The sequence below is a fragment of the Xyrauchen texanus genome, chromosome 38, assembly GCF_025860055.1.
Source record: "Xyrauchen texanus isolate HMW12.3.18 chromosome 38, RBS_HiC_50CHRs, whole genome shotgun sequence".
Lineage (NCBI taxonomy): Eukaryota > Metazoa > Chordata > Actinopteri > Cypriniformes > Catostomidae > Xyrauchen > Xyrauchen texanus.
Window position 1 is genome coordinate 18371885 of NC_068313.1, and position 16262 is coordinate 18388146.

At 42.0% G+C, this 16262-nt stretch overlaps 2 protein-coding genes across 2 annotated transcripts in view; both read left to right on the forward strand.

Annotated features, from left to right (window-relative positions):
• The window catches only part of LOC127631669 (pleckstrin homology domain-containing family G member 2-like), a 57649-nt gene extending 56472 nt beyond the window's left edge, over positions 1-1177 (forward strand). Inside the window, exons 12-15 of the mRNA XM_052109939.1 lie at positions 449-482; positions 612-704; positions 798-896; positions 1053-1177. Of these exons, the coding sequence (XP_051965899.1) occupies positions 449-482; positions 612-704; positions 798-896; positions 1053-1177 (351 nt within the window). The remainder of the gene's footprint in view (positions 1-448; positions 483-611; positions 705-797; positions 897-1052) is intronic.
• Positions 1178-1271: 94 nt separating this feature from the next.
• Positions 1272-9673, forward strand: LOC127631536 (uncharacterized). The gene is made up of 5 exons (XM_052109688.1): positions 1272-1341; positions 1525-1767; positions 2302-3784; positions 3925-5083; positions 6849-9673. The coding sequence occupies exons 2-5, from the start codon at positions 1660-1662 to the stop codon at positions 8662-8664; spliced, it is 4566 nt and encodes a 1521-aa protein (XP_051965648.1). The 5' UTR covers positions 1272-1341; positions 1525-1659; the 3' UTR covers positions 8665-9673.
• The last annotated feature ends 6589 nt before the right edge of the window (positions 9674-16262 follow it).

A 16262-nucleotide genomic window follows, 5' to 3' on the forward strand; every position in this document is an offset into this window, starting at 1 on the left:
ATAATAAATAAAATACTAACAAATTGTCAAAATAATAAAAATTCTAAAAATGTAGCTATGGGCCTTAGTCAGAGTAGCGCTATATTTAATTATTGGTGGGGATTAAAACAAATCTGTGAAGGATAGATTTACAGTCTGTTCAATTGGTTGTTAGGTTGTTTAAAGTGGTGTTGATTGTTCAGCTTACAAAGCATTGAAAATACATCTTTCCATAGGTTGTGAAAATTAGAGGCAATCTAGTACATTTTTACAGCTTTATACAGTACCTTCCATTGTTCAGACTTTAAGCCTATCCCTCACAGCCTCGTTTTCATCTGTGTGAATTTCAACATGTCGTTTACCTTGACTAAGGTGTATAGTTCATTGAAGTTCATGGGAGAATATGAGAAACTTCCTTAAAAAAGGGCTTTGTATCTGGTTGAGCAATACATCTCTACATGTTTTGCAGGCAAGGCAGGTTCTTGGTGACAGCTTCTGTCAGTGTAAGTATTTCTTGCATTCTTGTGGTCTTGGAATTGGAATTTGGAATTGGAAATTCATGTATCATTAGTAGTTAGTATATTAGTAGTACACTTGCTGTAAATTACTTATTTGTTTTGTATGATGCTTAGCCCCACAGTATGATCAAGAGCCAATAAGGAAGATGATGCCTTCTCCACGACTGGATGATGTTCATAACTATCACAGAGGAAGAAGACAATCAGGTCTGCCATGTAGTGTTAATTCAAATTCTTTAAAATACCAACCCACATTGATTTATGTACTCATAATGGAAAGACTTCATGTTTCCCTTACAGAACCACCAGAGTTCATTTACACTCCTGAGAAAGCCAAAAAAAGCCTTCCACTACTTCTAGAGGGCAATCTCTCATACAAGCGTGGGAGGAGGCAGTCTGGTGAATATATAGTCTCTGTATTAAATTTCATTTTGAAATTGCAATTAAATGTTATTCACTTCAGAATTAGGTGTACTTTTGTTATCACAGTAGTTTGAGTTATAGAGCTGGATTATAATGTAAAAATCTCAATGATTTATCTTTGTGTGCCCCAAGCCCCTGCCAAAGATATAGAATCTGCATTTCAGCGGAGTGGTGAGTGTAAACTTCTGTTAGTTCTTCTTTTTATCAGTTTGTTGGAAAATTTAGTTTTTCTTTGGTCAGTGATGATATTGCTTTGAGGATGACTAAAACTAAAATAATTATGAATTAATATATTGTATTACTTTGCTGCTGGCAAAGCTTTAGAAAATGGCGCTGAAAAGAGTAAACATAATTTTTGTATCTTTTTTCTATTTCTGATCTGCCATGGCTACATCACTCATGGAATCCAGTTTCATTAAAGGTGTGAGATAAATATATATTTTTCCATTTAGTATTATTTACACAATTTAACATTTTTAATGCAAACTTTTAGCAATGGATTTAGTTTACAGCTTCGGTATCACAGCCATTGTATTAAGTTATTCAAAGTCTGAAGGTCTGTATTTCTATATATCGATGTTTCTGTGTACTCATGGGTTATCAGGCTGGCAGTGAAGGAGAGCTATGCCCACAGGCTGACAGCATTGGCTCCTCAGCCAGTACCAGTACTCTGGCATCCTCTGTCATTGAAGTTGAATCTGGTTGTAATGATCTGGCTTTATGTCATGATGAGGATGACATGATCCCATTGCCTCCACCACCATCACTATCCATTACTGAGGAAATCATGCAGTTCATTAACCAGAGCCGTGTTCGAGAAGGCATGGCAGAGTTAACGTCTGAAGTGGTACATATAGCACATACACATACCCCTGCATAATGCATCAGTGATTTTTTAGCAACAATGCTATTGATAAATAAAAGCAGAATCAACTTTTTCGATGTTATAGTTGCTCTTATCACACCTTAAAATATGCACAAAAGTAAGACATATGTAAGTCGAATTCCTCGATAACTGTAAAAACGATTTTATATATATATATATATATAAAAATGGCTCTGTTTGAGTGGCCCATCCAGTCCAACACAGCAACACTGACTCAACCAATGGTGTGAATATGGGGTGAGATTATCTTTTCCTTATCTTAACGGCAGACGGGGAGATTATTCGGGAAAACTGTTTGAAAATAATGTTTATTTTTGCAATTCCGATTTGTGGCACTAGTGGCACAGAAATTACACACTTCTTTAATTTAAACTTCTAAAATATACCTATTTTATGTGATATGAATATTTATCTATATGCACTTCATGATTTAATCAAGAATTCGATTTTTGATTTTTAAAATGGCATCCAACTAAATAATAATTTCTTCCATAGTACCTGACAACTCCAGAGTCCCTGGAAGTCCAGTCATTGGAGGAACAGCAGCTGGATGAGTCCAGGCCACTAGTATCTGAGGTGGATGAAAATGAGAAGCAGACAATATATCCCAAACAAATAGAGGCAGAAAAAAGGCTGGTATATCATGGGTTAGACAGCCATCCATACTGTGAGGCAAATTATTCTCCACCAGAGGACCTAGAGAGACCATCATCCCCACTGAACACCTCCAATGACATGAATCAATCAGGAGAATTGACGTACTCAGAGCTCAGTCATAGTGATTCATCCAAACCAGAGTTGGTCAATGCCATAAGTGAAAAAGATAGCAAAGATACAGTGGACACTGTTACTGAAAGGCAAGAGTCCCATCTGTCAGCTAATTTGGACAAAACCTCTGATGACACATCATGTGTGGGCAAGTCAGCTCATGCTCAAATCCCTACTACATCTGAAGCAACTGACAGCTCTCTTTCCCCCAAAGTAGAAGTGGAACAAAAGATGAACAAAAGTGACAGGCAGATTATTGAGAAGATACGCAGCTATTATGAGGCAGCAGAAGCAGGTGTCGAGGAAGGACAGACAGCACGAAGAAACAGTTTCTCTCATATTCCTGCTGGTGTGGTGAAGGATTCTGTGTCTAGATTCAATATTTGTGTTAAACAAGAAAGCCTGGTTGACTCAGACAGTGGTCGCTCTGACAGTATTGAAAACAACTCATCATTTTTACCACTCCCAACATTGGACCAGGCCAAAAAGATTCTCACTAGTGAAGATCCTGCAGAAACAGACTCTCCCCTTTCTCATTCTGATGTTAGCCAAGCACAACAAGAATTATTAGACAGTAAATCAGAAGTTGCAAAGGATGAACAGATTTGTGAATTCAATCCCTGTATGAAACTCTGGGAGGAGAAAGAGAGAATGATTCAAAATAATCTAAAAGTCCCTCTCTTGAGGGATTACAGCTCTGGTGAGTTTAAAGATGCTACAGAAAAAAAAGAGACATCCATAAATTGCATGACAACTCTAGTACAACATGAACAATCTGAAATGTCACAATGCGATAAAGAAATTTCACATCCAATGAATCTGCAGACAACAGAGAAAGCAGATACACCTCTTCAAAGCCTAGATAGCCTTCCCAGTCAGATTAAGGTTGGCCGATGGTCTCGTCATGGCAAGGTAGTTACCTGTAGCCGCACTCTATATGAAGGAATGGCAGAAGTACCAGATTTAGGATTTTTTGAGGGAGGACCAGTCAACCAATGTTTGGTAGAGAACTCAGAAAAGATTCTCAATAAAGTGCAAATGCTTGCACGCATGTACACTGCCAAGGCAAGCAGCATGAAGGTACCACTACATCAGAAGAGAACACGAGTGAGTAGGGGAGAATGGGCAGTGGAGGCAAAAGTAAGTGCTCCACCTAAGTCTCAGCTACAACTGCACCAGGGGGAAATTAATACACTTTATCAACCCACAGGTGAGTACCTAGTCCACAGACAAATTATGATCTCTTGTGGTGGAAGATTGTTTTAAATACTGTATATATTGAACAAATGTTGTTTAAGGATGCCAAGTACTATTTTAAGAATGTATTGTCTTGTTTCCATGATCTTATAGAATCATCAGTTCCCACACCTTCTGAGCCTTTTGGTCACATTATTGTAAGGGAGCAGCTGTCCACAACCTATCACCAGGAAAATTATAGTAATCTCATTGGGCCCCCAGAAAATATCTCTAACTGGTCTTTTTCTTCTACTGAATCCTCTGCTACATCAGTTCAAACAGTATTAGAAAGAAAAACAGTTATGGAATCACAGGTCTTTGTGATATCAAATAATAAAGACAGCTCCTTAGAAAAATGTGAGTCTCTCCCACATGATGCAGTTTCTCAAGAAGATCGACCCGTGTTACTCACAAAATGTTCTGTAATTCAAGACCAAGCCGAGCCAGAAATGTCTTCCAATATCTGCAGATTCACTTCGGACCAGCATTCTGACAATGTAATACATTCTGTTCAAGAGAACCATTGTAATGCAGTGGACAAATCCATTTCAATAAATAGGATTGAAGAAGAACATCAAAGACAGTTATTGCATGAAGAGGACCGTCCTTTTGTGAGCAGTTCTGGTTCACCTAATGAACTTCTTACTGACTCAGTAGTCAGTATACATTCAGAAGAAGAGGCTCACAATATGGAGGAGAAAGATAACTTAATTGTCAAGCCCTGTAACAGTATAACACTGATGTTCGAATCATCCACAAATGATAAACCAGATGAAACACAACACGCAGGACATTTGACATCCAAGCAGGGATGGATTGATGATGAAACCACGGGCAGTGAGGAATTAACATCTATAGTGTCTTCTGCTATTGATGTTGCAGCATGCTCTCCACTACATTCAGCACCCACCTTCGATAACTGTGTTCAAATCCCAGTGAGCAGTGGAATAACCGCAATGGCCATCTCTGAGGGATCAGAGCAGTCATGTCATTTGTTGCAGGATCTGTTGCAGGAGGATACAACTAGACCTACACAACTGGCACCTTTGCTTGGTTCATGTAGCAAGTGTGGTCACCTAGATGTCAAAGCCAAGGAAGATGTGAAAAATGATTTAACAATTTCAAGCCCACCCTCTACATCCCCTCTAGGTGGACCTCATTTGGATGAGCTACCAAGGTTTACTAGCCAAATACCTTCCAATCTTCAATCCACCACAAGAAAGAGGAGTCTCTTTAATTGGAATTCATCCACTCTGACCTCATCCTCCCAAAGGTATTCTGCTGACCATATCACTAATCAACCTGTAGTTCTAGTTTGCATGTTCATAGTTTGTATAGCAATTAGGGCTGTCGATTTAAAACATTAATTCAGTGCGATTAATTATATAAAAAAATAACGTGTTAAAAAAATCCCGGACCGTGAAATGAAATATTCCTTCCATCTCAGTAGAGGTCTTCACGGGTCCTAACATTCGTGCCCAAACCCAAAGAGACCCGGAAATGTATTACCCAGACTGAACCGGAACCATCTATTATTTGAAACATTGGACCCGTACCTATGCAGAACCGAGGAATCCTGAACCGAACCCATCTATTATTTGAAAACTGGGACCCGGACCCGGCCGAGAGACACAGACCTGATCGACACCGATTTCACAGCTGATTGTTATTAACAAGTTAATTTACAAGTTGCGAAAACAAAACTTTGTATCTTACATAATGTAACATTAGTAGCCTTCTCCCATGTACCTGGCCGTGATTCATATAATCCATCCTTCTTGACAAGAAAGTTGGCAAAATAGATCCAAGTTTTCTGTGATTCCTCTCTTGCTGTTTGAAACAGCATAGCTAATCCACTCATTATTCAGCTTCAAAAGTCCACTTGCTGTCACGGTGATGGATGACAAACGCGACTTGTTTAGAATTAGCTTTGCGGATCTCGCATAAGATAACTTGTTTTCTCCACCTGTATTCTCCAGGGGGCAGGAAGTGAAACTTTAGCTGTTTGAGCAACTCGCTTATACAGAGAACAAACAACACTCACCGACAGTAGACAAAACAAGATGAGAACACGTTCTTGTGTTCAAACACAGCTTGAAGGAGCACAAATACGAATGCATGGATCACAAAACTTGTTTTTCTAAGCGTCAAACTATGCTTAACTTGACACATCGACCTAAAAATGGTATGTTTATGACACAACGCAAACGAGATGCTCCAAAAGCATCTGACGCAGGTGTGCATTGATGTGTCCTTAGAAAAGCCCTCATAATAAATTGATCTCGGACTGATAAACGAATTCTATTGCAAAATAGATGGTGTGAACTGTAAGTCAATGGTAGGCAGATGACATAAGTTCAATAACATGGAAATAAACATTATATTACATACTCTCATTAATATTAGTTAATGCATTAGGTATCATGAACAAACTGTTAACAATATATTGTTTACAGCATTTGTTAATTTTTGTTAATATTAGTGAATAAAAATGCAATTGTTGATTGTAAGATCATGTTAATTCATAATGCATTTACTTCTGTTAACAAACAACTTTAGATTTAAGAAATGTATTAGTATATGTTGAAATTAATATTTACTAAGATTAATAGAAGCTGTAAAAGTATTGTGCATTGTTAGTTCATGTTAACTAAAGTTATTAACTAATGTTAACAAATGGAACCTTATCGTAAAGTCCTTATCGTAAATGGTAAAGTACCATCTTTACTCATGTGCCACAATTATGTAATGCATTTTAATTATCTATATTATTATTTTTCATAATATATAATTTATTTGTAATGATTTAAATATAACTAAGTATTTAATTAATTTAATTATTGTTATTTTAGGGGCTAACCAAATATTTATATATGCGATCAATTGTGATAAATTCGATTAATAATCGTTTGACAGCCTTAATAGCAATATGAGTATTCATTGAATGTGATCTATCTTTTTCAGTGTTTTTCCTCGACTATAGATCAAAGGTAGTCATATTAAAGATTTTCACATCTTATCTTTATCTTGCCTTTTAGAATGCCACATACTGCACTGCGGACTGAGGAACAAATTCTAGAGACTTCAGTTTCTGATCTTTTTCCTCACAAACAATATTTCTCCCAGTCTTTTAATGATAAGCCTCCCATTGGTTGTGGACGTCCACTTGATGCAAAACCACCCTCTGCCTTTAGCCCCAATCTGCGAATGCGTTCACCCTCTCCAATTATAGGTGCTCAGAACCCCAGACCTTCCTCAACTGCTTCAGCTCTTACAAAGTCTCTTGCTGCCTCTTGTATCAGTCAAACAATTTCTCAAAGCATGGCCAAGGAGAACGTACACCTCCAGACTGCTTTACCACCAGTAAGCTCCCCTCCTCCCCCCATATCCTCTATAAGACTAAGGTCACCTTCTCCTAAATCCATCACCCTGGACTCAAGTGTTGAGCCAAGTTTCAGGAGTATATCTAGAACAGGATTAGAGAGTCAACCCACAAAATTCTCTCCTTCCCCCTTCTCACCAAGCAGCCTTCGATCCAGTCCAGCAACAATCCAGTCCCCTCCTCCTTATCGTAGTCAACGATCAATATCCCCTGCATCTCCAGTTAGCCTTCATTCAGCAAGCCCAAGTTCAGCTCATGAGCAGCCACCTTACACCAATTTAAATGACAATAACAACAATAACAACTGTTTGAGCAATAATGGGTGGGCCACTAACTACCAAAATAGAACACACTCAAATGTGGGTGGATCCTGTCATTTCCAAGATACAAGAACAACCATGCATAACAGAGTGGCGCGGCCCTTTCCATCCTCTGAGCCCAGCTCTCGTGTGCAGTCGCCCTCCCCCTCTTTTTGTCCATCTCCAGGCACTTGGATCTACTCACCTCCACCTCCCCAGAACCATAACAGTCACTTGGTAATGAAGCCACCTTATCCCCGGTCACCCAGACAAGGTGGAGCAGGTGTTTTTACCCCTCTATCTGTGGAACTCTCAAGATCAATGTCTGCCTGTTCATTATCATCCTGTGGAAGCCCCAGAATCACCTCTCCTCCCCCTATTGGCATTCAATCAAGTGAATGTGGCTTTGCTAACCCACAGCCAAGGAATCCCACAGGCAGCAGAATCATCTCTCCTATTCCAAAAGGAATGTCATGTTCAACAAGCAACTCTCAGAGTCAGAGGAGGCAACTGGGAAGCAGCTTGCCCTTTGTTACTCTAAGAGATAGACCACCTAGCCCAGCTAGACATGAGCGTAGGTCTTGGGCAGAAAATGGACAATGGTCATTAGGTTCAGAATCAGGGTTAACAAGTCCTCGTGGGGGTTCATGTGATAGTCCATCTTCCATCAGTCCTGGCCCTCTATCACCACTCACACTAACATCTGGAAGGACCAGGCATAGTGGAAAACATTTCACAAGCATTTCCTGGCCAGATGTACATGATCTGTTGACTAAATATAACACAGACCCCAATACCGAAACAGATACTTTGTCCTGCGCAATGACAGAGCAAGATGACATGCAGTTAGCAGAAACTACATGCCGGAGTACTCTGATTTGTCCCTTTGTAGCTCAAGCTGACTCTAGCTATGAGACAGAGACTCCCATCCAGTGCCCAAATGAGGACAAAAGAGAAGACAGTATTCCTAATCAAGGGGCCAAAACAACGTTAAAAACCAGCTACGCCACTACTGTCAACTTGCAGATTGCCGGTAGTGGCAGAATAACATCCTTTAGTAATGCACAAGTCAGCCTTACCCAAACACTGGCCCCTGTGACAGATAACCAGAACAGAAGAAGGGTCAGCATCAATAGTTGCAACTTCTCAATGCAGAACTGCAAAAGGCTTTGAGTGGTGTACTGCTGAGGTGTAGAAGGGTGCCTCATGCTTTAATGACACTTTATCTGGCACTTTAGCGTGTAGCAGAGAGGTCAGTTAAGAGATCTAGGTTCTCTTCACTCAAAAAGATTCATGGATGATAAATTACGGGTGTCAGACAATTGATGCTATGGTCAGTGATTTTTTTTAAACCCTTTTGTTACAAAAGGTGCTGTACACATATTGGACAAATTATTAAGGTTCAACCCTAGTTCCTAGCCAGGATACAAGTTAAACAGCATTGAAACTCCTTTGCTTATTTTGATATATTTGCCAGTGTTGTTTTATTGCTCTTTTTAAGACTCTTTAATATGCAAATGTATTATGTGTAATTGAACCAAAGCCTCTGTCATTAAAGGGTTTTAGTTGGCTGTGATATATACAGAACTCTTATTTATGAAGTCATTGTTTTCTGGCACTTCAGTAATGTTTCTTTATTTTGCACGTTTCTCTTATGTGGTACAGACGTGTCTGGAAAATAATGTTTCAGACAAAACATTTTCATGCATGTTAAAATAAATGTCCATTTCCTTGTTTTACATTTAAAATTTTTATTGCAATATCTACACAAAATTTGGTCAATATGACATTATATTTATATTTTAAAACAAAGGAACATGAATCGCTGCTTTGATTGACGTTAACCACAACATCAATCCATCTGATATTGTTGAAATATTTGCTGTACACACTGAAAAAGCATTCCATCATGCCCTAGAATTTAATTTAATTTTGTTTATTTTTAGTATAATAATTTGGTAATTTTAAAGGAGTTTGTTAAATGTCCATTTGCTAAAGATTCTAAGGGAAACTAAGAGAAACCAATGAAACTTGTGTCTTATATTTGCTTAAGTAAAGCCTTTATGCACCACATTATATTTCAAGAAATGGTGCAATGAAATCAAATTTGTTCAAAATCTGTTATCTGTACTTTTTCACACTGTAGGAAAAATGTGCCTTCTGTTATTTGTACTTAAATAAAACCTGTTTAATTATGATTGTGCCAGTCTGATTCCTCTAAAGGTGACCATGTCATGATGTGCTGTAGTCGAAAACATTACATGGTAACCATAGTGTCTGACAAAATTGGCTATTATTGTTATAATAATTAGGTTAATTCCAAAGGGCACTGCTGGAAAGGGACATTCCAAATGACTGAGCAAGAAAATCCTTTTTTGAAGGGACCTACAAGGCCATTGTTGAAGGGTACATTCATACAGTAATGTCAGTCTACCTTTAGAATACATACTTAAAGGTCCCTGCCCTTCAGAGTGAGTCTGGATCCTTTCCAGTCCTTAGGACTTTGACCATATTACTTTGAAGACACCATGGACTGACTTGTTCCAGTTAATTTGTACCAGTGTTTACATATTTTCTATTGAAACAGGAAATTGGGGTGGGACATATTTATGAGCTTGTCTCTTTCCTATTGTCTTAAACAGACAATAGTCTTTACAGCCAGCCATATACTTTATTCACAGTGACATTAAGTTTAACAAGCAATTTTTGATGGGAATGACAACAAGGCTTTGTGGAACAGTCTCTTCAATGGGCCATACAGTTGATTAAAGAATTTTTGGATTGTTCCACTGACAAAACATTGAAAAATATCTTTGCAAGTAATTTAAGTGGACAAAACTTCACACAACATGATTTGTGGAAAATTAGATGTGATCTAGGAGCTTTTTGATAGTTTTATACAGTGTGTGTCATTGAAGAGAAGTTAAGTCTTTCACTTAAGGATTCGTTTTTATTCCCGTCAAATATCAAAGATGGCGCTCACTGTTAAAAATTGCTGTTGATATACTTCAAAATATCAAGAGTATAATCCTGTTATATTTAAATGCAGTACATAACTGTGAATTTTGGTTGGTTGAATGACTTAGTAAAAGGTATTTTACAGTATTGATTGCTCGATGGAAAGATAACAGTAATTTACAGTTTGCATTGCATTTTGGGAACACAAAAGTACAGTGAGCCCACACGTGTTTAAGTGGTGATTTTTATCACCCATCTTCATCTGGTGAATTAATAGGTGAGTGCCCTTTTGCTTTGCTTTTTATCATAGCCATAATACATCACATTTGCTTCTCTTATTTTGCTGTGATAATGATTTGGTAGCCTTACCTGCCATCACATCCCAGTATCAACTAAATAAGCTATTTGTTAAGTTATCTGTCTTTAAGCCCAAGATCTTTATTTATTTTACTAAAATTGTTTTCTTTAAGTGATTTGTAGTCGGATTGAGGACACTGGTCTTGGGTTAATTTTCTAGTCAGATTTCAGATTGGAGTCTGAGATGACATTCAAAACACCTTGTGTTTGTCATTAATGTGGGTTTCTTTATGTGTTAGCAGGCTACTCAAATTGCTGCAGACAGACTCACAGCCACACTATGCTTCATGTTTATTGGGGGTGTATCTTTATTCTCGGTGGTCAACCGTTTGCCAATCACGTCTAGCAATCGGCAAAGCAAAATGTGGCAAACGCCATTTACCAACAAGCGATGGGTAACTCGCAAAGCACGATGTTCCTTCCCGTTTTCCCAGCACGATACCATAGAACGGCATAAAGTAAGAGGGGTGAGAAGAGGGCACCAGTTAAAACATTTCAAAGTTAAAGTTCACGCAAACAGGTATTAATAGACAAGTTTTAGTCAATAAATATTGATTGTTTATAGCTGAATTACTAGAACGCAATTATAATTGGAACATTAGAGGATATTAATCCAATAAATAAAGAATACAACGATGGCATGAAAACCCCATTATTATGTAATATCTTAATAAAATAGGCCTATCGGATTTCTAATATCTTAAAGTTCATGCTGATACAGTTTGAGAACCACCTGAAATGTCTACCACATGATGAAATATTGATGATGGTGTGGTGTGGACATTCACACTGCAAAGAAAATCATCTACACCCGCGTCCCCATTAACTGCTCAACTGCGGTTGTCTGTTTACCACCAGTAGCCTACAACAACAATCGCAAGTTCTTTATTACTTTATTATACATGTATGCATTTATAAGCAAAAAAATAAATAAAAATGCAAGACGCTTATTTGACTGTCAATATAGTTTTAATAATTTGTTCAATCCACATTGTGTCCGTGCTTTTCTGGTCCATGTAGACTATAGCCTACTGAAAGTTATCAGACATAAAGTTATACAAAAATCACATATTTTTAATAAAGTTTTTGTCTTTTCCTCACTCAGAGTTGTTCTTAAATCCATAGAAGATTCATACGTAGAAGCTTTAAAAATACGAAACATTTGCAGTAGGCCTACACATTGCATATGGTAGGCATGCAGTGCGTATGATTCCTGGTGCAGAATGTAGTAAACTATTGTCCATGTAAAATGACATATAAAAATACATTTTAAAAGTTATTTAAATCTGATAAACAAGCTAATATACATTTACAAACATATGCAAATGTAACTATAGTAAATGTCTAGGTCAAAATACATTTATATAATTATTTAAGAATGCTGTATGGTCATAATAAAAGGTACAGGTGAAACTCGAAAAATTAGAATATCGTGCAAATGTTCATGTATTTCAGTAATTCAAATTAAAAGGTGAAACTAATATATTTAGTATATATAACTGTATACATATGCATGATTATTCTATTCAGAGGGACGACATTTCAGTATTTAAAATCCTTTTTTTAATTAATTTCATGTAATATTAAAATTTTCTGAGATTTTGAATTTGGGGTTTTCATAAGCTGTAAGCCATAATCATCAAAATTATAACTTTTGCACGATATTCAAATTTTTCGAGTTCCACCTGTATATTATTTCAGTCAAATGCTTTACCAAAGTATTGACGTAAAACGATCTCTAAGTGGCGTACTGGCGCTATCGCAAGTCAAATGGATATTGTGACGCAAGCGGTTATTATTGCTTAAATTGGCGCGGTTTCTTGTCGCGGTCCTGCTGCAAGTTAATGATGTCTTTGGCATTGGGGACACCAACCTATACATTCAGAAGGGGCAGTTTGTCTGCAGTACTTCGGGAGGATGACATTGCAGTGGACAATTTGGCGAGAATTTTTAAGGTTTGTTCTCGTTAAACCGTTTTAATATTTGATATTAAAAGCCCCCTGCCCCACCCCGGGCCCCCAAATTTAGTTTGTCCAGTCCTAATAGAAAGTAATAATGTTCGCATATTTTAAGTTTAAAATAGTGAAATATAAATTACTATTTTTATGTGTTAAAATGTGTTTAAAATGTTTCATTGGCTAAATGCTGAGAATAATATGAGTTAAAAAAATCTAAATCCAGTAATCATGTAATTTAGGACTGGAAAATTAACTACGTTAACTCTTTTGTTGGTTAAAAGTATGAATTAAATTCATTATGCTTATTGTGTTGTATTCTGATATTGTTCTGTTCCCTTGATTTATCTGTAGGTGACTCAGTCAAGTGTTTACTTAATCAATGATCAATGAGTTTCAATTTTCCCAGCTTCATCTGGATTCTTTAGTTGTTTGGATCTCATGAATGTTGGGGTTACCTTCCAGGTGATGGGTGATGAAATGTGCGGGGCATTACCAAGCCCAGTCACAACCCCATTTCACCCAAACCCTGGACAGAGTAGACCTCGTTTTAGTTTTTCAAGATCAGCCACTGCTACAGCTGCTCGCACACCCCATCCTGCAACTAGTCCAAAAATGTACCAAAGGTAATGTTACGTTCTCGTGTTGTCTGCCCTGTGTTCTCTGTTTCACTAATCCCGATTATGTCACGGTCTCGTGTCGTCCGCACCGTGTTTCGTGTCGTCCGCACCGTGTTTTCTGTTTCACCCAGCACTGATCCCGTTCCATGTCACGTTTTCCCTGTTGTCCGCCCTGAGTCTCACTGTCCGTGTGTAAACTTCACTTCCCGTCTCTCCCGGCGCTGTCACAGCTTTATTGTCCGCACCTGTTCGTCATTTTGTTATCACCGTGTCTGTCCATTTAAACCCCGCTGTTTTCTCCTTCCCCTGTCGATCGTTGACGTTTCTTGTTCGTCTTCACAGTTCACGTTTATTCCTATGACCTCTTGCTGTTCTCTCTGTTCCCCTAGTTCATTCAAGGATTCCCCAGCCCTTCGTGGATGTTCGCTGTTCGCTGTTTGTCCCACCTACTGTGTGTTATTTTGTGTTTGAGTTTATTCCCATCGTGGACTTTTCATTTGTTCCTGTGTTTTGTTTATTAGTTGATGTTTTTTCAATAAAAGACCGCATTTGGATCCGCATCACCCGTCTGCCTTCTCCTGACTTCACACAAATCGTTACAGAACGATCGACCACCAATGGATCCAGCGGTCCAGCAGGCTAACTACCGGCTACTCAGCCTGAGGCAAGAAGGCCGACCTATAGAGGACCACGTCCGCGACTTCATTGAACTGGCGAGTGTCGCGGACTTCCCTGAATCCTCCCTTGTGGCCTTCTTCAGGTGTAATCTGGACGGTTCGCTTAAGGAGCGGTTACCACCGGCGACGCGCGGTTGGACTCTCCAGGAATTCGTGGAGGAGACCTTGCTGGTCTGCGGCTCGCCATTCACTGTGGGTGTGACTGAGGAGGACCCAACCTCTCCTCCCACTGTGGTGACTCCCCAGTCGTCCGTGGCGCCTCCTGTCATGCCTGCCCCACCTGCCAGCGAGCCAACCCCCATGCCTGTCATTCCCCATGAGCCTGCACGGTCCACTTCGTCTGCCCGGAGGAGGAAGAGAAGACGGGCTTCCGCCTCCCGGCCCACGCCTGCCCCGGTCTACGAGCCTGAGCCCACGCCTGCCCCGGTCTACGAGCCTGAGCCCACGCTTGCCCCTGTCTGCGAGCCTGAGCCCACGCCTGCCCCGGTCTGCGAGCCTGTGCCCACGCCTGCCCCAGTCAGCGAGCCTGAGCCCTCGTCAGCCACGGTCAACGAGCCTGAGCCCTCGTCAGCCACGGTCAACGAGCCTGAGCCCTCGTCAGCCATGGTCAACCAGCCAGAGCCATTAGCCCCCGATGTCAGTGAGCCAGCGCCTGTAGCCTCGACCGTCCCTGAGCCAGCGCCTGTAGCCTCGACCGTCCCTGAGCCAGCGCCTGTAGCCTCGACCGTCCCTGAGCCAGCGCCTGAAGCCTCGACTGTCCCTGAGCCAGCGCCTGTAGCCTCGACCGTCCCTGAGCCTGCGACAGTAGCATGACCATCCTTGAGCCAGCGCCAGTAGCCATGACCGTCCAAGAGCCAGCGCCCCTCGAGCCTTCCAGGGCTCCTTCCCCCGAGCCTCCCAGGGCTCCGCCTCTCAAGTCTCTCGAGTCTTCCAGGGCTCCTCCTCCCGAGCCTTCCAGGGCTCCACCTCTCGAGCCTCCTAGGGCTCCGCCTCTCAAGTCTCGAGTCTTCCAGGGCTCCTCCTCCCGAGCCTCCTAGGGCTCCGCCTCTCAAGTCTCTCTAGTCTTCCAGGGCTCCTCCTCCCGAGCCTCCTAGGGCTCCACCTCTTCAGTCTCTCGAGCCTTCCAGGGCTCCTTCCCCCAAGCCTCCCAGGGCTCCGCCTCCCAAGTCTCTCGAGTCTCCCAGGGCTCCTCCTCCCGAGCCTTCCAGGGCTCCGCCTCCCAAGTCTCCCGAGCCTTCCAGGGCTCCGCCTCTCGAGCCTCCTAGGGCTCCGCCTCTAGAGTCTTCCAGGGCTCCTACTCCCGAGCCTCCTAGGGCTCCACCTCTCCAGTCTCTCGAGCCTTCCAGGGCTCCTTCCCCCGAGCCTCCCAGGGCTCCGCCTCCCAAGTCTCTCGAGTCTTCCAGGGCTCCTCCTCCCGAGCCTTCCAGGGCTCCGCCTCCCAAGTCTCCCGAGCCTCCTAGGGCTCCGCCTCTAGAGTCTTCCAGGGCTCCTACTCCCGAGCCTGCTAGGGCTCCACCTCTCCAGTCTCTCGAGTCTTCCAGGGCTCCTCCTCCCGAGCCTTCCAGGGCCCTGCCTCTCGAGCCTTCCAGGGCCCCGCCTCCAGAGCCTTCCACGGCTCTGCCTCTCGAGCCTCCCGAGCCACCCAGGGCTCCGCCACTCAAGTCTCTCGAGCCACCCAGGGCTCCGCCCCCCGAGCCCCCTACGGCTCTGCCCCCAGAGCCTTCTACGGCTCCGTCTCCTGAGCTGCCTACGGCTCTTCTCCCAAAGACTCTCAAACCTCCTACGGTGCCGCCTTCCTCGGCCCCGCCTCCTGAGCCTTCCCCAGCTCAGCCTCCTGAGCCTTCTATGGCTCCTCCTCCTGAGCCTCCAACAGTTCTTCTCCCAGAGACTCCCGAGCCTCTCCCGGCTCCGCCTCCGAAGCCTCCATCGGCTCCGTCTTCAGAGCCTCCTTCGCCCTCACAACCTTCGGCTCCACCTCCCGAACCTCCCTCAGCTCCGCCTCTGGAGCCTCCTTCAGCTCCACCTCCTGAGCCTCCCTCGGTTCCGCCTCCGAAGCCTCCCTCAGCCTCGCCTCCAAGGTCCTTCCCGGCTCCGCCTCTCCCGGCTCGGCATCCGAAGCCTCCCTCGGCTCCGGCGCCTTCCCCAGCGCCGCCTCCTGAGCCACCCTTGGCCCCGCCTACCACAGCTCCGCCTCCTGAGCCTCC